General features: G+C 41.0%; 1 protein-coding gene across 1 annotated transcript in view; it reads left to right on the forward strand.

Annotated features, from left to right (window-relative positions):
* RANBP17 (RAN binding protein 17) overlaps window positions 1–20,558 on the forward strand; it is a 159,194-nt gene extending 138,636 nt beyond the window's left edge. Inside the window, exons 26-28 of the mRNA XM_009649615.1 lie at window positions 13,172–13,270; window positions 17,288–17,415; window positions 20,462–20,558. Coding sequence (XP_009647910.1) covers window positions 13,172–13,270; window positions 17,288–17,415; window positions 20,462–20,558 — 324 coding nt within the window. The remainder of the gene's footprint in view (window positions 1–13,171; window positions 13,271–17,287; window positions 17,416–20,461) is intronic.
* Window positions 20,559–21,404: the final 846 nt, after the last annotated feature.

Genomic DNA, 21,404 nt, shown 5'->3' on the forward strand with positions numbered 1-21,404 from the left:
CGCTCGGCTTATCAGCCCGCGTGGGCCCAAGGCAGGGGATGGTTCTGGCAAACGGTCATCTTAGGGTTGGGTGGCTGTAGAACGAGGCTGTGCCTGCGCCGAGCCCTTCTGAGGGCTCAGCATTTGTGGGGACTGCTGCAGCAAGGGAAAATCGGCAGGGATGTGGAAAGAGTTGGTGTTTATTGCCGTAGGGGAATGTGGCGGGGGACGTGGGCTGGAGAGGGATCTCTAGGAACAGGAGAGTTGCAGTAGCTGGACGGGAAGATATGTGGGTGAGCAAAGACCTTTGAGGGCACAGGTAACGGTGCGGGTGGTAGTGCTGAAAAAGGGAGCAAGGATGGGGTGGGCAGTACTGCGGCAGTAGGAGGATGTGTGGCTTAATGGTGGTGGGTAAAACCACTCCAGGCTGCTCACTAGAGCCAAGCGCTTGTGACTTAGAACTTCAGCGAGTGACGAAAGCACGCTGAGTGAAGCAGCACAGCGTAGCAAATGTAAAGCAGAAAGTAAAGATGCCAGTTGCAATGAAAAATCAAGCAGCATTACTAAAATAAAAACATATTATAAATTGCTACTTGCCTTTTTTCCCTTTTATGTAGTAAAATCAGCGATGGTTTTGTTTTTCAGATAAACCTCAGTGCCATATAAAGCTAGTGTGGAGTTATGCTCAGTAATTGGAATAAAAACATGATGAGGAGGCGTGTTTATAATGCGTGCTTCATGGCCCGTGCAGAAGCGCTTGCATGTAAGCACATCACAAAAAGAAAACTGAATTGTACTGGCAGAGGTCAGTTGTGCAAGATGCTGAGTACCTGAGCACCTTTAGCCTCACACGTGAGCATACGCTTAATTTTAAGAGCAGATCAAACCCACAGGTGCAATTGTTCCTGTGCTTAAAATTAAATGTTTTTAAAGGCTCAGCTGAATCAGGACCAGAGTGCTCAGCATTTGCCGGCTTGAGCCTTGAAAGATTTGATAGAGCAGTGAGAGGGATTTTCATTGGGACATCTGTTTTCAGCCTCTTAGCACAATTTAAAAATGTTATCCAATACTATCATAACTTTCTTTATTAATTGAAAGGAATGGAGATGTACCAGCTGTAGCCCAAGCCAGCAGAGACTTGGGTGGCTAAGCAACAGAAAAGGCACCATATTGAGTGAGCCAAAATTCAGTCTCTAAGTCATTTATTTTAACCAGTGACAATACGTTTAGACTCTAGTGTTTCGATTTGATTGATGGTTTAATATCATATATAATTTTTTTAATGAAGGGAACCCATTTAAATATGTTAACATTTGCACTAGTAGTCTCCCATGTACATAACTGCATTTAATCATTACTCTGATTGTTTTTGTGGTTGTGTAATTTGTATCAGCAAAATAAGTATGTCAAAGCCATCTTATCTTAATGAAAAATACGCTTACTTCTCTTCTATACATACTTCTTCCTGCACGTGTATAAAGGCAGCAGCCGCCGCAGTCTCAAGTATATTGCTAAATGTATAGCTATCACTGCGAGTGCTGTCAATTAAGAAATCAAAAATATTAATGAGCTTAGTGTCTTCTCTAATTCTGCTTTGTTTAAAGCCTTGTTGTGATTCGTTGTCATGTGAATCAAGTAATTTAATTTCAAGACTTTTAATGTTAAAATACATCATCATTAGTGATGTATCTGAAGATTTCACGCTCTTAATAATGGTGCTAAATCAAATTGGGAATCTCCTCTTAATCATCCAAGCTGTGCTGCAGTTTACACAAACAGTTTTGGGGATGGAGAGAAGTTTAGTTCCGCGAAGTAACAAGTATTGTACAGAATTCATGTATGGAAACAAAAAGCGGCGATGGGGCTCGCAGCACAAACTGCTAGAGGTGTCAGTGTTGGATGTGCACCCTCGGGCTAGGCAGCTGGTGTATGTATGCTTTTGTTTATCAGTTACTGGTTTATGTAGCCTTTAGGCCAGCACATGAAACAATCGTTCCTACCGGGTCAGCTGCTGGTCAGAAGCAAAGTAAGAAAAGACTTTGCCTTAAAACGCCTCGGCCATAATTTTAGTGCAGCTGGCACCTGCTACTGGTGCACAGCGGGAGGGTTAGAGGTCAAAGAGGCAGTTGTTCTAAACTCAGTGATGGCTTAAAGGGACTTGTAGATTAATCTGCTTTATTAACTTCTGTATATTAGATAACTATTGCAGTGAATGACAGTCCGTCTTTCTGAATAAGTCCCTTCACCTCTTTCTCTTTTAAATTGGCTTTTGAGTAATGAATATTAAATAGAATACATTTCAGGGTAATTAAATGAAAACATTAGGATGATGTTGTTTTACAATCATATCTATAAGTTTCTTGTATATTTATCTCGCATTATTACTGTTCATTGCTTTTTGCTAGCAGAACAAAAAGCATAAATGTTTCAATTAAAGAGGAGGAACTGGCTGTATTTCTCAATAACCTTGTGTCTTCTATGCTGCATAAATATTTTCAAAAAGCAAGTAAGTTTAAGGAGGAGTATAAAAGTGTTTTATTCCTTGTTTACGCAGTGCAATGTAATACTTTACATTACTTGGAAATGTTTTCAATTTCTGCTGGCCGTGGTTGTTTTATATAAAACACTAAGAGGTGCTGGTTTGGGGAAGGGCAAAAAATATTGCCATTCTGTAGAATCTAACTAGCAATATGAATAGCACCAATAATTTTGTAAAGTTCACATTATAATTCAAAATCCAGTTAGAAGTGATGCTTGCAGTCTGGAAAGAAAGCAATATCTTTACAAAATGGATAGGGAAAGGTAACAATCCATTCCGTGATCTGCTACTGGCAGATTTGCCATGTGAGTAATGAAACTCACTCTCGGTGAACAAACACCCTCCCCTTCCCCCATTTAAAAAAAAAAAAAAATAAAAAATCAAATTTAAAACTCTAGAATAGCAGCGGCTTACAAGGTTGCTTAATTGCTGTTGGATATGATAGCAGAGGCCCATCGAAGCTCATAGCGGATGAGATGATGCTTGTGGAGAGATCCAGTGCTTGATGAGGCAATCGCTGCTGCGTTCTGACCTAGGCAGTGCTCATTTTGAGCAAACGGGAAGGTATGCGTCAGGTGAAAGGGCCATTGCGTTGCCAAAAACTTTCTAATGACTGGCACGCATTAAATACGTGTCCCACTTAACCTTGGCAGGTTTCCGATTTTCAGGATTCTGGAATTGAACTTCAAAATCCACATTTTTCCTAGGCTAATAAATTGCCGTAATTTTTTGTTTGTTTGTGATCCTGAGATATGTTGGTGTGCTCAGGGTGTCTTCTGAAATCATGAGATTCCAAAATTTAGTTTGTTGGGAATTTTCCCCTGGTGTTTACTTGTTGGGGAGGTTTTACTGAAAATGGAGATTCTGGTGTATTTACCTGTCTCCAGGAACCTGCACAGTTTAAAAACAAATATATATATATTTTAAAAAAATCCCAATATCACAACAGATTAATGAGATTTGGGAAAACTGTTAGTTTATGTTAGCTTAGCTTAGCGTAGTTTAGGTTAGCTTAGTTTAACTTCAGCAAATCCTCCTGATGCTTTGCTGGGCGCATCAGAGATGAGACAGTTTAGCTATTGAGAGAGCACTGCACACAAAGGGCTACTACACAACGTGGGGCTTGGCCTTTCAGTATAACTGTGTTTCTGAATTCATGATTCGTTTCCCTTTAAAAAAAAAAGAAATAAAAAAAATTAAAAATGAAGTGTGTGCAACCATTCTTTAAAATCTTTTTAGCGTGACAAGTAAAGTAATCTTCCATTGATACTTAAAAGTCCATCTGCAGAAATTCAGGCAGAATGTTAGAGAGACGCAATATCTATTGAAATGTTGAGTGTCAAACTGCCAGGGTAATGTATTTAGTATGAAATATAATATTCAGTGCATTTTGTTTTGATGACTGCATGAAATAGCCTTGTGCTCTTATCCTTTGTTGTTGTTGTGAAAGATGATATTCACTAAGAAGTGTTGGTGACTATTCAGGACACAGTAGCAATATGCTTATTACCATCTTTATCATCTGTCTTTTATGTTTATTTGCAATAGCTTTGGTTACAGTTCAGTTCATCAGGATGGCAAAAATACTTTTAATTGTTCTGCAGAAGAAATTAGAATCAATTTGTGAACAGTTTGAAAACAAGAGGTTTGAAATCTATTAGGCAATCGCTAATTAATACTTGGATTAGTCTTTTTTAAGGTCTATGCTAGCACACTGCTGTGCTCCAGTAGAGCAGGATAGGCCACCTGGCTTTATGGACAACCCTTGAATAGAGGTTGGAGACAAGCTTCTGGGTTTCTTAAACTCTGATTTCCTTTAAGGTGTGGCTTAAAAACCCAGCCTGCCTCCCTGTCCCTACTCATCGTCTCCATATCGGTGCTAAACTAAGGTAAATATGGGTAAAATAATTACCCTGGTTCTAATTTTCTCTGTAGTACTGGTTACTGTTGCTGGGGGCAGGGGGGGCTGTGCCTGTGGGTCTGCTGCTGGCAGACATCCACACGGTTTGAGCCTACGCTCAAGCTGCCTGCAGATCCCAGCTGCCTCGTGGCAAGCAACGTCAGAGCTCTTGTAAAAGAGATCTACAAAGCTCTTAGTGTTGCTGCAAGGCCAGGTGGATTATGTGATAGATGCCAGGCTGGACTTGACTTGCAGGTGAGTGCATGCTTGAACCCAGCTTAAAGACTTGCTCCTTGGCACATGGGGTTTGCATCCCCGAGGGTTGCACTGACCACACTTCCACTCAGTGTCAGGTTGAGTCTAGTTCAGATCCAGGGATAAATGCGTGCTCAGTTTGCGATACCTGGAAGTTCCGTGGATGAAAAATTTAGAGCTGATCTCATGCTCAGCCTTCCTCCCCAGGTGCAGCTTTTTACATTTCTGGAACGTTTCTGTAGATCAAGTTTGAGATTAGCATCAAATTGGTTCTAGACTGAATTATTTTTCCAGTAATAGCATTTTCTGATCTTGTCTTCCCTCCCCACATGACTGGCATTTTGGAAAGCCTTCCTGTAATAGAGATTTCGGAAAACTAATGATCCAGCAGGCAAAGATCCCAATTCCTGTGCTGAAATCCAGGTGCAACATTGAAAATCCCCAGCTTTTATTGTCCATCAACTCCCAGCACTTGATACAAGGGAAGGCACCAGTGAATTTCTCAGGAGCTGGAGATGAGAAGAGTGAGGGCTCACGTTTGAGGAATTAAAGAAGGTGCACGCTCTAAGTCCTAGTGTCAGTTAAGGGGAAGACGGAAAGATTTAGACATAGGACCATTTACTTCCCTGAAGATAGACTCTTGTTGGAAGGTGTAGGTGAAACTGCTGCTTTCTCCTCCCAAGAGGATTCAATAATCTGTAACTAGTCATTTGGTCAGAGACGCTGGTAGTAGACAACCGAGTTCATCGTGTGTCACCTCTCAGATAAAGAGTGCTGGCTGTGGAAGAAAGGGAGAGGCTCTCACCATGCAGATGGGAAAAATGCTTAAGGATTGTCTGCTGAGATGAGACTAACTGGGTTTACAAAGAACCTAGCTGCTGCTTCATATACTGCTACAATCAGAGGGGAATGTGTAATTTATTTTTTTTTTAAGATCTTTAAAGAGCTCAGCCTTCTACACCAAGGCAACCTGAAGTTTGTGCTGCAAATTGTGACAAGTTGTGCATTCCAGAAGTCCCGGTTAATCACAGTTCTGTCATCTTTAAAAACAGCCGTTACGCTGTGTAGTCATGGCCGCTTGTTTAGAAATAGCTGAATCTTAAATAAACAGCTTAGGTTAATTTAAAATGATACTCTAGTATCTGTAACTGAAAATCTCTGAATGTTACCAGCTAGAAAATGCAGATTAAGGCTTGATCTCACAATCTTAAATTATTCTGGCCTGAGGTGGAATAATTTGCTGTCTATCGGGGAGCACAGATGGATAGGCAAAAAGAAGCTGTGCAGATACACGAGTTTGTAAACATCTGTCAGCTACACCAGATACCCAAATACACAATCTAGCACTTCAGGCAGCATATGAGTGTGCGACATTCAACAGAGGGTTTACATGAAATTCAGCACAGACAGAAGCAAGTCAGCACACCCTGGAAGGTAATAATTAATGAAATGTATCCCCTCCTCCCCGCAGGAAGGAGGTATTTCATTCATCAGGCATCTTCTGTGTTGCTGCAGTTAACTGTTCCACTTCCAGTATTTAATGTAGCCAACCCTTAGACGAGGCAAAACTGCTCCATCCCATGAGGCTTACTGCTTTACTACAGGTGAGTCTTCAGCAGCCAGCTGGCATCTCTTCTCCATCCCTGATGGATGCCAGCTCACCCAGGAGCACGGTCTCCCTTAGGACAGATGGACCCAGTTCCGAGAGGTGGAGGCTGGACCAAGTATCATAGTCCTTCATATACAAAATTCAGATGCAACTGTAATTTGAAAAGAACATGTTCTGTCATGTTAGAATTCGCCCTCAAATTAGAGGGAAGAGATTAAAATGGCTGTTTGAAAATGTGCTGGGGTAGGGCAAAATCTTTTTGCTGTGAACAGCTCGTGTGCAGGATGTAGCTGCTGCCCGTGTTCCAGCTCTCTTGCGGTTACTCCCTAGCGTAGCACAAACATCTGCTTTGTGATCCTGTTGACTGCTTGAAAGGCACCTTGATGCTGACTAAAGGTAGGAGATGTTGAAAGTAAACCTTCGCTTTGGAAAGTCCACTTTGCACTGCTGGTCTATGTTACTGTGTATTAACATAGGACGGTTTGTTTTAACAGTGGAAAAAATAGAAAACTGCAGTGGATCTGCTGTAATAAATTTAATGGGCACGTTGCAGGTGTTTGTCGTTAGCATTAAGCTGTCATCCTAAATGTATCCTTTTGAGTATGTGCTCATGTTTCTCTTTCAGATATAAAGTCAGGTTTGATGTACGTTAGTACAATCTTATTTTATGATTATTTCTGCTGGCTCATGATTTGGACCTACTTCAAGTGAATCTCCCACGCTCAGCCCTTTGGCCAGTTCTAAAGGCAGATCCGGGAAAATGCCAAGTTCCACGCTCCCTAACTGTTCCTTTTTCACATCTATAGCCATCCCTTTTCCATCCCTTCTGAACACTGGGAGAAAAGACTCTCCCAGCAGGACATAACACATAACTGATGGGAAGACCCTGTGAAAGGTACATTTAAATCATATTTCAGTCCATCAGCTGCAGGCATATACCAGTTCATGGTAATGCGGTGTGTCACCCAGATGCCTTGTCCTGACATCAGGGTTGGGTTTTTTCAGCCATTTATACCTTATTTTTTTCATAAAAGGAAACAAAAAGGCCAGACCCAATTGAACTACTCCAAAATGACATACAAGATTGGGTCCCTCACAGTTTCAAGTCTTGATAATTCCTGCAGCTTCTTTAAGCTTCAGCTGTTGAATCATGACATTTTAGTTGTTAATGTTTATTTACATACATAAATTGGAAGATGTATAAATAGGGTGAAATGCAATATTCTGTGAACAGAAATCTGGAGGAATCTAGCCTATACAGGCTGAAAGAAAAGCTTGGTCTTGAGGGTAGCTTAGAAGGCTCAGAGCAGAAAGGCTGTTGGAACGAGCTCTGTAGTTGCATTAGCCCAGTGTCATGGACTGCCTCTGTTTTCTGTCTGATGCCCTCTTCTCCCTCCCTCCCTCCTTCCACAACTCCTCCCCTCTTCCTATACACATAATGAAAATTACCAACAGGATGGGAGAGAGTTGTGAGGGTGTCCAGAAGGAAAGCTGCTGTCAGGTAACTCGGGCCACTGTTGGGTGCTAGAGGTCCAGGCTGCCCACGTCAGCCTCAGCACCAGCCTTCCATGCTTCTGCTGCTCCGGAACGACCTGTTAAAGCTCTTTGTTGGCCTAATGTAATTTCATAATGCAGGGGGACAAGACGCATGATTCCTAAACTCTAATATATTGCAAATCTCAACTGATGTGCTGTTTCTGGAAGTTAATTTATTTTATTTTATTTTATTTTTTAAATTCAGGAATAATGGGTTAGTTCTCACTTTCCTAATAAATAAAGGCTTTAGTTTTCTTATTTCATCTGGAAATTCTAGCTTTGAACATGGAAAATATCAATCTGAAAGTTAGGCTTTCCAGTAAAATAAATATTTTAAAACAACAGATTAAAATTTAAGGTATTTAATAATCTTGGAGTGTTTAAATCTTCCTAATATTATTAGTAAATGATGATCCATTTATTGATATGAGAAGAATTAATGATGAAAGAACTGAGAACTCCGAAGGACATTTAAATTAGTAATCACAGCTCCTAAATTAAGAGTGGACTGTCTGAAACTAAAGCTATAAAAACCTACCAAGTTCTGTATGCTAAGCAATGAAAATCTGAATCTTTCTTGGATCTGAATGGAAAAAAACAAGTGTTTGATTAAAAGCTGTGTATGTTCTTAGGCGATTCTAAATCTTTTGAAAAGGAACACATACTGCTGTCTCTGGTGTTAACATAATGTTCTTTATGTTAAAATGTGATTAGTTGAGGCAAAATAAAATATTCATCCCAACATATGGGAGAGAGAAATGAGTTACGGGACCTGCAATGATGCAAGTGCTCTCTGTTGATAACATGGAGCAGCAAAAACCGCCTTTTTAATGAAAAGGCAGCTTCTTTTCCGGCTTCCTTTAGAAAAAGTTTTCATAATGAGGGTTAACTTGACCAACATTTTCCTCCTCCACCCAAGAAAGAGGCTCTGAAGGAAGAGAGGCTCTGAAGAATTAATTTATTGGAAGAACAGTTCTTTATTCTTGCCTGTTCTGTCAATAGTTCCTTTCGTAAAGAACAGATGTGTCAGGAGAAACATTATTGAACCAGATAAAGTGATGCCCTGCGTTTAAGATAAGAGAACAGAGGCCAGGTTGCTGTTTTGAACTAAGTAGAAAATAGATTATCTGCTCCCCCACCACCTTCCTTTTTAATGTCTCTTTCCCCACCTGGAGACCTTGTTTTCTGCCCAAGTCAGCGTGAGGACCTGAGTCTGCCCACACCCCAGGCTGCTGGCGCGCTGCTGCACTGCAGTGGGTCTGTGGCAGGATCCGAGACGTCATTTTCCTGAAAGAAAATGTTTCAGTTTCTACCAATAGGGTATTTTCCACCTAGAAACCAAAAAAATCCATATGTTTGATCAATTCGGCTTCTGTGCTCTGTGCTTTGTTTTGCCTTTGCGTTGCTCTGTGATCTCCAATGAGATGGTGAGACGTCTGGCCGAGGTGGAGCACGGAGGGTGTACCATAGCGTGGGTTTCCCTCTGACGCCTGCACACTAAATACATGCACATCCACCTGAACCATACCAGCTTCTGCTGCTGCCCGGTAAGCAGGACTGCCTGCCGGTCTCTAGCAGCAGCGCGATTGGGATTTGGCGATGGCTGGAAGGAGCTGAGGAAGTTGAGGAGGTGCCCCAGGCTCAGTCAGTACCACTGTGGCTTTGCATACAGACTTTGTTCCTCAGTCAGCCCCTCTGTAAAATGTGATGGTAATGCTGATGTATCTCAGTGGCATGCTTTGAAGCTAACATCTGGGAAATGCTCTGCAGTTCTCAAAAGACGTGCAATAAAAACACAGGCAGCGCTTTTGCTGTCGACTGCTGAACACTTGCTCATGTACCTGGGTCCAGCTGATGGCCTGGGAGCGAGCCGGCTCGCTCTGGGGCAGCGGCGCTGGCCAGGGAAATGCATTCATTTCCTCATTTGTGGATGTTATTGAGCAAGATCTCATCCGCAGAAAATTGCAGTTATCATTTTTGTACATGTTGCCATCATAAATACAAATATATGTAAATGTGTGTCAGCACATGAAATATGAAGAAGGTGGCACATTATTTCCGAGCCTCCTTCAGAAGCTTAGAGTTGCAGTTCCTCCACGACCTGAACGACTCAGGGGAGCCACAAAAATTGGCATATGTATGGAGCTGTGTGTCAAGCATCTAGAAATGCTTTGCTGCATGGGTCGACTTGTTTCTCGTATTTACAACACAGTCAAATCACTGATCATATGAGATCTGAAGGAGAAAGCTGAGGATGTCACTCGTCAATGTAGGAAGAAGCTGTTCTGTATGATGTGAAAAGAGTAGAGAGGCAGGAGAGGGAGAATTAGAGAAATTAAATGAAAGCCTGCTACCTCTGCCCGAGAAAGAGTTAAAGTCTGGTACATCACCAGTAAATGTGCCGTTTGCTGAGGCAAAGCTTCATTACAAAGTAGCGTGAGGCTCGTCTAGACGAGCTCTATTGCCTTGCAGATGAATCTGCACAGGCTGCCTCCCTCAGACAGAAGTTCTTTCCAGCAGGGGTGGTCTCCTAGCGCTTGTTTGCGGGTGCAATCTCTCTTGGAGTGTGTCAGCAGCACTGTAAAACAAAAGAAGGATCTGGAATGCAAACAGCTTGCTGTAGGCTCATGCAGAAGTAGCACAGGAAACCAAAGCTATGGAGCAAAACAAAGCAGCAGCAATAGTTGTGAGAGAGAAACGCGGAAAACAGGAAAATTAAATTTAAGGCTGGATTATCATGGATTTTGGCGCCCTTCATCTTGGTGGAATTAGGCTCAATTATTGCTGATTGTCTTCTGCTTATGCCTTAATGCACCCCTGACAACCTCCGTCTTTATGATAGATAGGTTTGCCCCGATTTTATGCATGCAACTCTTAAAGTCAAGCCATGCACCTTATTTTTTTTTAATCTTTGCAAGAAGTAGGATGTCTGACATCTGCAAAAAAACCACGGTAGGATTCCAAATTGTCCACCTCTGCAAGTAATAAACTTACATAACTTCATGAGAGGCATTAATCACTGTTCCAGAGAGCTCAGGGGCAGATGTTACAACCTTGTTCATATTGGTGCTGTGGTACCAGTAGTCCCAGTAGTTCCTTTAAACAGAGGCAACTTTGTGCGAAAGCATTAGTGCTTGGTAGTGGTGTAACTGTCTAGTTTAATTGACAGGACCGGGTTGACCCATGAAGAAAACAGACGTACGCATGTCCAGGTATGAGACCTAGCTGACTCTTGAATGCTGTGCTGTTCCCTCTGCAGCTAATGATTTCTAAAAGGGTTCTCTTTCATTAATCCGTAAGAGTCAGAAGTGGAATTAAAAATGTTTGACGGTAGGATCTTGTCAGAGGAAAAGCTTGGAAGTGGGAGGGAGGCTTTTGCTGTTTCCTGTCCTGGTTGGCCAATATCAAAACACACAATTAATAGTTACTGGTAATGTAAATTGCTTTATATTGGCTTTTTTTTTTTTATAAATTGTAACATGCATCATATTCTTTGCTTATTTCAGTACTGTCTGTACTACTTATGCGCAGAGACAAATAAGTGTTTCTCTGGTGAATTTTGAATATTTTGGTCTTCCATATTTAGGCGAAACACTTTCCTAGAATATTTGCTTGCAGTTTATTTGCAAATTAGTAGCAATCCTGGGTTAGAGACCTTAAAGACATCCTCATGAGTTGTTTGTCCCCGAGCATGCACTTTAGAGTAAGCATCACATTGAAGGTCTTTCTACATGGGTTGCACTTTTTCTAAGGAATATGGGTATGTCAGTTGTGGTGCCCTACGTCATAGCTGGAGTGAGTTACTTAAAAAAATGCTTCTGTCCTAACAGCTGGCTTTGTTGCAAGCTACAGAGATGAAAACCTGGCGATGAATGAATTATAGGAAGTTGGAATTATTGTTCCTGTTTGGAATACAAGCCCCTATTAGTGCTTGTGCAGAGGTTTGGAATTGTTTGCATTAGTTCCAAAGCAGTGTAGAACTCGTTTTGTCCTATGAGTAAGAAGAATAGTTTGCCTGATTATATAAACTGGGAAGTCAGGTGGAGAATTGGCCTTTCCCACACCAGACCATATGTTCCTAACCTGAAAGCTCAAATCATTTGTGGATATCTCTGTTCCAAGTGATTCGTAGCACTAGGATTCAACTTTTTCATTTAGTGAAACATGCTGTTTGACTTTGCCTTGGTCAGTTATTACAGGCTAGTTTGCAGTGTGGCAGCTCTCTGGAGACCCTGCTCATAGCTACTCATTGGCTTAGAAGAAAGGATTTAATGATTTTCTACTTCATCTTTGTTTGGTTTTAGGGTGTAGATATTTTATAAATGTGAGTCAAACTATTTACTGGTGACATTTTACAAATTTTCACTCTGTTCAATCTCTGAGTAATGTTTTTAGGTTCATATATGTTGTGGCCTTTGGCGTTTTGGGCTAACATATCTCAAGGATATCTCAGAGCATTTTATCTTTAAATGGATTCTATAGTTATTTTGTAATTTCTTTTTACAAAAGTTGTGCCAATCCCTAAATAAGTCCTACCCTTCCTAGCTACACACACCAGAGGTACAGAAGCACAGCAAGACCAGAAGAGGCCTCAGAGGGAGAATACTCCATGTGGCATTAGCTGAAGGCTCTGGTTACGTGCCAGCCAACGAGCAAAGTGAATTATGTACCTTCACTTTGGGTGCCAGTAGAACTTAATTGTATGAGTTGATAGATCTCAGTGCTTTATAAAGTTGATGAAGTGGCTTTATCCCTGCTGTAGAGCTCCGTAAAGGAAGTCACAGAAGTAAAGTAAAATGTCTAAAATCAGAGGCTGGATTTGTAACTGCAGTGGAAATAGTATAGATGTGTAGACTTCTTGCTGTAATCAGGATTGCCTTCATCGAAATAGGGGAGTGCTCCCTTCAAATGCCTTGCAGTGTCATGCTCAAAGAAAGGTGGATGTGAAAAAACCAGAATCTTGAAGAGCAGCTAGGGATTAATCTGAAACTAAGGTCGCACATGTACTGCTCTCCTGGAAGTAGTGTGGCAAGGGGGCAAATCCCTGTGGTAAAGTCAAAGCCTGTACCTTAAATGAACATAGCTCTAAATCTCAATTCACATTTGTTTTAACTTCAACCTTTTCTTTAGAGACAAGCTTTGACGTTAATTTTCTTTAACTTTCTTCACCTGGTAGTTTTGGTTATGGAAATATTTGTTAGGAAGAGTGACTTTTGTAATACCGTGCTCATCTATGAAATATCAGTGATTTCAGCATGGTTAGTAAAGCTTTCATTCATTTTTCCTTCTCACCACATCACACAGTATAACAAGAGTATCCATATTCGTATAACCTGTCTGAATTTTCTTTCAGATGATGTCAATCCTAATGAACACCATCATTTTTGAAGACTGCAGAAACCAATGGTCTGTGTCAAGACCGCTGCTTGGACTTATACTTCTCAATGAGAAAGTGAGTATTTAAGAAATTCCACCAGGTTCACTCTTTGCATGCCCAAATAGTTGAAATAATTATTTCAGATAAACCAAAGCTGCCTGCTGCCTTTCGAATCCCCCATCTTCTTCCTCGGGACTTTGCTCCATTATGCTCACGTTAAGAGTGGAGAGTAGGGTTCAGCTCATGTACTGTGCAGGTTTTTACAGATTAGTTCACAGAGGCTGAGTGGCTTCCTTTTCATAATAAATTCCCTGAAACCTTTACCCCAACTTCTACACCCAACCTTAGATCATGCAAGTGTATAATTAAGCTTTTTTTTTTAAATAAATTTTATGTCTTGCATTTCCAGAATTAAGCAGGAATAGAAGTTATGCAAGCTTATCTGGCTTTTAGGTAGAAATATGAAACAGGAACACTGTGGAAATCACATCAGAAAAATTGCTTCCTAGAAAAATAGTTAACCAGTCTCTTTTTCTGAAAGGTTTCACAGGAGCAACTAGCTTTGGGGGGTATTATCTGAGTGCTTACACTTTAAGTACTCGCATTGATTGCAATTTGGATTGTGCGCATCTGTGGCGGATTCTGTAAACCAGGAAATACTCTGCAATTTGCCCTTTCAATAAAATCTGAAACTATGAATTTGGATATACCCATCATGTTTCCCTGGTGGCTCAGCAGAGACAATATTGTCTGAAATGGAAACCATCTGAGTAAATGAATGCGAGTTGATCTAAATGTGTGCATTTTTTGTATGGCAAGGCATTGTTTCTGAAGATATTGACCTGTTGTATTCACCATACTTCAGAGCTAGCTCTAACTTTATTCTGAATTGCTTTATCTCTTGGGCAGTCACAAGCCTCAGTGTATTACTGCTTTGGAGAATGAATTGTCTATACAATAAGAGGGTGCTGGAAAAAAATAAGACACTAAGATTAGCAGCAACCGCATACATTAAAATTCAAACTGAAATCCCAGCTATGGAAGGAAACTAATAGAAGAAGAAAATATATCAAGAAGAGAAGCGCTGTCTCATCATTCACCTGTGCTGAAGGATCCAATTTTAGCCATATCCAATAGCACTGTCATTCATCTTCTTGGTGTGTTATTGTGATTTAAATCCAAGCTCTATAAGAGAGAGCAGTTCTTTTAAAATGATTGAGAGGGAATAAGGGCAAATTCAGTGTTTAGGAAAACTTTATGACATCACAATATTATACTTTACAGATGGAAGCAATATTTCCTACTTTGGAAGGAAAACTAATCATTTTCTATCTGCTCTGAGTCACTGCATCATTATAAAAGTGGGAAATAAGTAGTTTTGTGCATTCCCAATCTTGTTCAAGACGACACTTTTGTTTATATAATGCTTCTGATTTATAGCGTTTAAGTATTAGCCTGACTACATATTAATTATGTGGGTTTGATGCTTCAGTATAAGAAGAAATTAAATACTTCACTTGAAGATAAAACCATGGAGCTGTAAATCATGAGGAATAAATTTGTGACTGGCAGAATATTCTTTTTACTGAAATTACACTAGTTCTAATGATTATGTGTTTTGCTTAGCAGACGTGGATATGTACAAGCACCTTTACTTACGAACAAGCCTTACATTTGTTTTGGAAGGGTGGAGAACAGGAAATAGAATTTAGAATATTTGTATTGCCCCTTTTGCATCAAGGTTATTTATTCCGTGTTCGGAAAAAGTAGGACACGTACTTATATATGGCTGTAAAAGTCATCTTTTCTTGGCTCATTTCAGTGCACTGCTGGTTTATTTATTGGAAATGGGTTTCTTTATTTCAGGTAGGGTCTCTGTCTCTACAGTTTCTGAGATAGCAATCACACATTTAGCATGTTTTACTGCTTGTTCACTACTACTTTTGTTTTAATGAGATCTTCTTCATCCATAATTCATCTCAAAGGGAAGGCATCAGGTTTACTTGGAGACTCAGAAAAATTGGGATTTATACATGATTGCACCAATAGGGGTAATTATGCCAAAATGGGTATAGTACTTAGAGTCCACCCTAAAATAACGCTAAATCTTTTGAGACGGCGTCATTTTAGTATGAAATGGGATGGTTGCAGATGGCTCCTGACACTGTTGCCATACTCAGGTGCCAGCAGCAAGTTTAATTTAAATCCTAGGGGCAAGAGGGTGGCAGAAAAAGCCCTCTGTATCCTGGTAATGTAGCAACAGCATCTCCTCTTTGCTGTTGTCCTTCAAGCGAAGAACACAGGCATTCGAGTGTACAGGCAAAAGTGATGTTATTGCAGAGAAGCCCTGGAAACCCCAGGGCTCAGAACAGCTCCATAGTGTTGAAACAGTGATGGCTGAAACAGCGATGCCAGGGTAGAGTCGTCAGGGGATGCTGTACTCACTAATGGTAGGCAGAGATGTTATTCCTTGCTGTTACTTGAGGATGCTGTTAATACTTTCCCTTATGGCATTGAATGAAGAAGTTCTTGGAATGCCTCTTTTCTAAAAACAACTTGTGGATGCCAGACAAGATCTCAGGGTTTTGGCCTTCTCTGCATTGAACTCTGCGTTTGTCACCTTGAGACAGGGCTCCTGGGAGTGCCTTCGTTGCAGGCAGATAATTCGCCTTTCACACCAGCTCCCCAGTGATTTCCAGTTTTGAGTTCTTGAGTCGTTTGGGACCCAGCTATTTGATCAGCTGCTGCCTTCGCTTCCAGTGCTGCCGCAGTGGTCAGCAAGGATGCGTAATACAGGATGCTTCTGGTTTGAGAGGAAGTGGATTGAGGGCAAGTAATTTGCCAAGCAGACATTAAAGCAAACACTTCCTATAACCCCGTTGTTGTCAGGGCTTGGTGTTAGAGTGCTATGGTTTGACTACATTTTATTCTGTTACCCCGTATTTTTTCATGTGTACAGGAGAGCTGTAGTTTTGATGGAGAAGCTGCATGTTTGAGATTCATTTAAGGTTTAAACAGCTTTAAACCTGTTAAAGGTTTTTAAAAAATCTAGCAAACAAATCACAGACTTTTGTGCTTTCTGATACTCTGTACAAGTTATATTAACTCCAAAAGTTTACTAAACTTTGCATACTAAAAACTGATTTTCTTCCTACCTTTAACAAGTTCTCGTATTATACAGCTGAAATTTGGGGAATACTGCCAGTATTATTCTTGACTGCAATATCAGACTGCTCAGAAGCTCTGCCAGGTACTTGGGCACAGGTTCATCAGAATGGTTCATTCTCCTGTGAATAATTGTATATATCGGTGCTTATACCATGGAGGTGCTTATGCCCAAGGCCATAAGACTTTGACTGACACAGCCAATATAATAAAGACTAAACAGGATTATGTGACTTGCTTGGCCGTAGTAGTAGGGTAGTGGATAACACTGAAGGTCCCCTCCCGTTCAGTATTTCTAGACTAACCCTAGATTTTTCTAAGGTGATAAAAAGTTCTTTTTTAACTAGTCTATAAATCTGCCAGAATATAATGGGAATAGCACATAGAAAATCATACAAATTACTTAGCTTCTAAAGAAGCAAAGGTGAGTCTGTCTCATCACAGCACTGAAGTCATTAGAGCCCACAGCGAAGTGCACAAATTTCCACCATTCCAAAAAGACTTGAAAAGCAATCAAGGCTGTTTCTGCCACCTCTCTTAGGTGGCTTTCTCTCTTGGAACTGGTTAGGTGGCCAACACCCACTGGTAAGGTGGCACGTCACCTGTTAGCGCTGACCTTCCGTCGTGCTGTACGGCTGAAGCTGTGACATGTCACCTGGTTAGCACTGACCTTCCGTCGTGCTGTACGGCTGAAGCTGTGACATGTCACCTGGTTAGCACTGACCTTCCGTCGTGCTGTACAGCTGAAGCTGGTGCGTGTCGGGAAGACAGCATCTGAAACCCGCTTCAGCTAGACCTCTTGCCAGACTCCTCTCCTGGAGGGCAACGTATGAAGCACTTGCTCAAGAGTGCTCCAGATGTAGATGAGTAACCCTGGGTTTAAATTTCCAAACCTCATTTTTAATATTCTCTGTTTTGCTGTCATAGTACTTCAGTGAACTAAGGGCAACCTTGATAACCAGCCAGCCTGACAACAAACATGAAGTCCTTGACCAGTGCTTCAGGAATCTTATGGAAGGAGTTGAGCAAAACCTTTTGGTAAAGAACAGAGACAGGTAAGTTCATAACACATAAGTAAGCTGGAAAAATAAAAGGCAAATGGAAACTGTAACTGGAAAAAATATAACAGAGGAAGTATTCCTGGTAGCCTTAAACTGAAGTTCCTTTTGAAAGGAAGATAATATCCTATCAAATAATTCATCCCTAGACTAAACAGAGCCTGAACATTTGATAATTATGTATTTTCTTGGTCAGAAACGTATTTCCTAATTTAATTTCAAAGTCAAGGTTTTTCCTGGCTGTAACCACTACTTTTTCACTTGGGAAAAACTGCCTTATTTCAACAGGTGAGCCTCAGAGATTCCTTCATCCAACCTTAAACCCCTCTGATAAAACACTTGCTTCAGCCTCCAGCAGTGCTGTTGCTCCGGCAGAGCCCTTTCTTGCTGGTGTTGGGGTTAAGCAACTGCTTGTGAAATGCCAGAATGAGAAGGGATCCGGCAGGGACACTTACACATTGTAGATAAATAAGGCGAGGATTTTTTCTTTTAACATGAATCACAAATTCACCCAATCTTGCCCTCATTTGAAAAACAGAATAGAAGCCTTCACAAAAGAAATGGCGAGTTTGTCTGCATTTAATGTTAACACTAACATTTTGTTACTAGCTAGCTGCATTTTTTCTTCCATGTGCATTATTCAACCAAAGCAAACCTTGAAAAATATATATATATTTGTATGGATATGTATAGAGCCACAATCTAGGTCAAGACTGTGGAACTTCCTGGAAAGCTTGAAACAAACTGGAAAGGGGCTTGGAGAGAAGTGGTGGCTAAAACCATTTGGCAATTTTGTTTCTCTGACTACTGCTCTGTTTGTTGGTGTGAAAATTATGTTGAACTTGTTTAATGCTTAAACAGTTTTGCATTAATTATGGTCTCCACAATTTTGTTTCATTTTCCTATTAAATTCTGGTACTAAAGGTGTAAGTTCCTTATGGCCTGACTGTGGCTGATAGCCAGAGACAGGGGAATTTGGAAGCAAACCCAGAGAAGCGCAGAGATCACATCCATGGTACTAATAAATCAGACAGGCTTTCTGTGTAACTTGTATTGTGGATCACCAGAAAACCTGGGGGAAAAGGCAGAGAGCCATGGTGAAGGAGGAGAATGCCTGTTAAAACAAAGAAAAACTGAGCTGGCAGTGGCAGGCTGTAGGACGTAGAGCTCTAAAGGCCAAAGGGAGTCATTTGACTCGACAGCCCTTCAGGATTTAAAAAAAAAGGAAAAAAGTTTTTTTGAGGGTAAAACTCATAACTAAATAGTTTCTTAGTTCCCTGTTTGTATTTACTGAAGGCAAGAAGTCCGTAAGATAACGTCGTTTTCTGAGAAAAACATACTTTCATGTGAAGTTTCTCTGAGCTGCCTTATTGTGAGACCTAGCCTGGGCTCGGGGAAGGAGGGCGGGCAGGAGGCCGAGCTCCCCGTCCCCTCCAGGCGGGCGGCGAGGCGTGGTAGCTGGGCAGCGTGGGGGATCCGGCTCTGCTGTCTCTGCTCTCCCTGTGCAGGGCATGGGCAGAGGCTTCCATCGCTTGGGCTGCCAGCAAATACTAGATTTGGCAAGTGTTAGATTCAAGTATCTGTGTGTTTAAGGGGGATTTTCATCTCGAAGCGCTGCGGAGCACTCTCAGATGGGCAGTGGTGCGGAAGCTCTCGGAGAGCTTTTGTGGAAGTGCAGGCGGGGAGGGATGGGTGCAGGTGTGAGGGGGATAGAGATAATTCGGTCGAACGAGCAGCTCGTCTGTCTCAGTAGCATCCGCCTGTCTAACTTGGGAAGACTTTTAAGCCATCACTTGCCCAACAAGCAGCATGAGTTAATACGATGGCGTTTCTGTTTTCAGGTCTTGATTTGTAATCCATCTCAGGTTTATTCTGTGGAACAGGAGGCTTCTTTTAACTGTCATTGTTTAAAATCGAGCAGAAATCAATTTCCATTAGTAAGGAAATAAGCACAAACGTAAAAAATTATGAATAGAATAAAGAATGAACTCATAATTGCATCCTCTATTTCCACACACAGCAAGCCCCAGTTTACCACGCTGCTGCTAGACATACCCATAAAGCACAGTACAGTGGAGGCCGTCAGGAAGGGTTATTACCCCTGGTCCTACAAAAAGACCTTTGCCGAGATCCCATCAGTTTTGCAAGCACCTGTCCACCAGTCCTTTGCAGAAAGGAGCCCTAAGGAGCCGTTCTTCGGGAAACTTTATTAGCTTCACTACAGTGAGCCAGCAAAGTCTGACACAATCAAAGCGAAGAGCATTGAGGCAACAAACAAAAGAACATTTGAAAAACCCTAAATGCAGGGTGCAATATATGTTTCTGACATTTTAAACCATTTTTTGGTGTGGTTTTTGGTTGTGTTTTGTTTGTTTGGGGTTTTTTTAAGACATACATGAGATGTGATAAATGGCAATTAACTCTTCATTTCAGGTAAGGATAGACCAAGGGAGTAGGTCAGATCTGGGCTGTCACACAAGCTGAGTCGGAGTTGTGATTCGGTCTCAGGTGTGATGACACCAGGCAGATCTCCCGTCCTACACCTGCCAGTAGAGAACTGTTGGCGAGTATTGTTGTGAATTCGTTCTGTGCCAGATGGGCGATGGTACCGCCTTTCGCTGAGAGACAGGTTGAACTCTGACACCAGTTGGGAAGGAGGAAGGTAAGGTCTGAGAGAGCCTGACCTTGCTGACCATCTGGACGTGTCCCAAAGAGCCCTTTGCTGGAGGTTTGGGGGAAAGGATGTGTCCTGAGTCACGTGAGATGGAAAGGTTTCTTGTTGCATTCATTTCCCAGCTGACTTGTAAAATGCTTCACACTGTTGGTAGGCTGAGTTTATAATGCTGCCTCTACATGTTTACACGCTCATTTTGTAGGACTGGTTTTTGAGGGCACCTAGTGTGATTCAGTTTGTGAGTTTTCCTCTGGTTTTCCTTCAGTTTAAATTTTTTTACATTATAGTTATTCTTTTTACCGATTCTTGAAATACATCTCTCAATATCAGGTCTCCTTTAACCAAACATCTGGGTTCTCTCTTTCCCAGGTTCACTCAGAATATGTCAGTCTTTCGAAGAGACATGGCTGAAGCTCTGCGCAGCGAAGGGGCCTCGGATCCCGGCAGTTTAGACATGATGAGTTGACAACGACTTTGGAAACAGAGCACTGACTAATAAACCCTGAAAGTTTTGGGACCCTGTTATATTGTTAGATAGATATTTGATCCTTGTGGAAACTATTTTTTTAAGATATCTCCTGCCTTTTTATATCTCTGGCCTAAATGTAAGGATTTATAATAGGGGAAGCAATGGAAAATCAGCCTTAGTTTGAAGAACGTTCTCAGCCTTTCTTATCAAAATTTATTATCCTGTTGTTTTATCTTTATGAAATGGTTTAGAAACAGTACTTAACCAAAGAACAAAATAAATATGCATTCCTTCTAAACTTGTATCAGTTAATGATTCTCAGTTCTACACATACGAGTAAATAATATCACATCGATGAAAAACTCCAGGCTCACTCTGAGGTCATATTTGTTTGAAAATGAGATGAAAGCCAGTACACATTTTATATGACATCTTTTTGAAATAATAAATTTACTATTTTTCTACAAAATGCTGTATATTTCTTTTCAGCACTGGCGGTTAATAACAATGTGGACAACAACGTCAAAGACTAAAAATGAACATTTTAGTCTGTATGTATAGCAAGAAAATGGAGAATGTTGCACATAATAAAATAAGAGATGACAGAGCAAGCCTTAACGAAGTACTGATGCTATTTTAATTTCACAAGCACATATTTTCTAGGTCTTTGGAAATTGTAAAAAACACAGAATAAAATAAAGTTGTTAAAACACTGTTTAAAAAGAATAAAATCTATTGACTACTACAGAAGAGAAAGCAGATAGTTACAGAGACTTACTGCCGATGTTTAAACGGCGTGTGGCACAATGAAGATGAACGCATGCGTCTGATGCTGCAGATTCA

This window comes from Egretta garzetta, unplaced genomic scaffold (assembly GCF_000687185.1).
Source record: "Egretta garzetta isolate BGI_Z169 unplaced genomic scaffold, ASM68718v1 scaffold60, whole genome shotgun sequence".
Taxonomy (NCBI): Eukaryota; Metazoa; Chordata; class Aves; order Pelecaniformes; family Ardeidae; genus Egretta; species Egretta garzetta.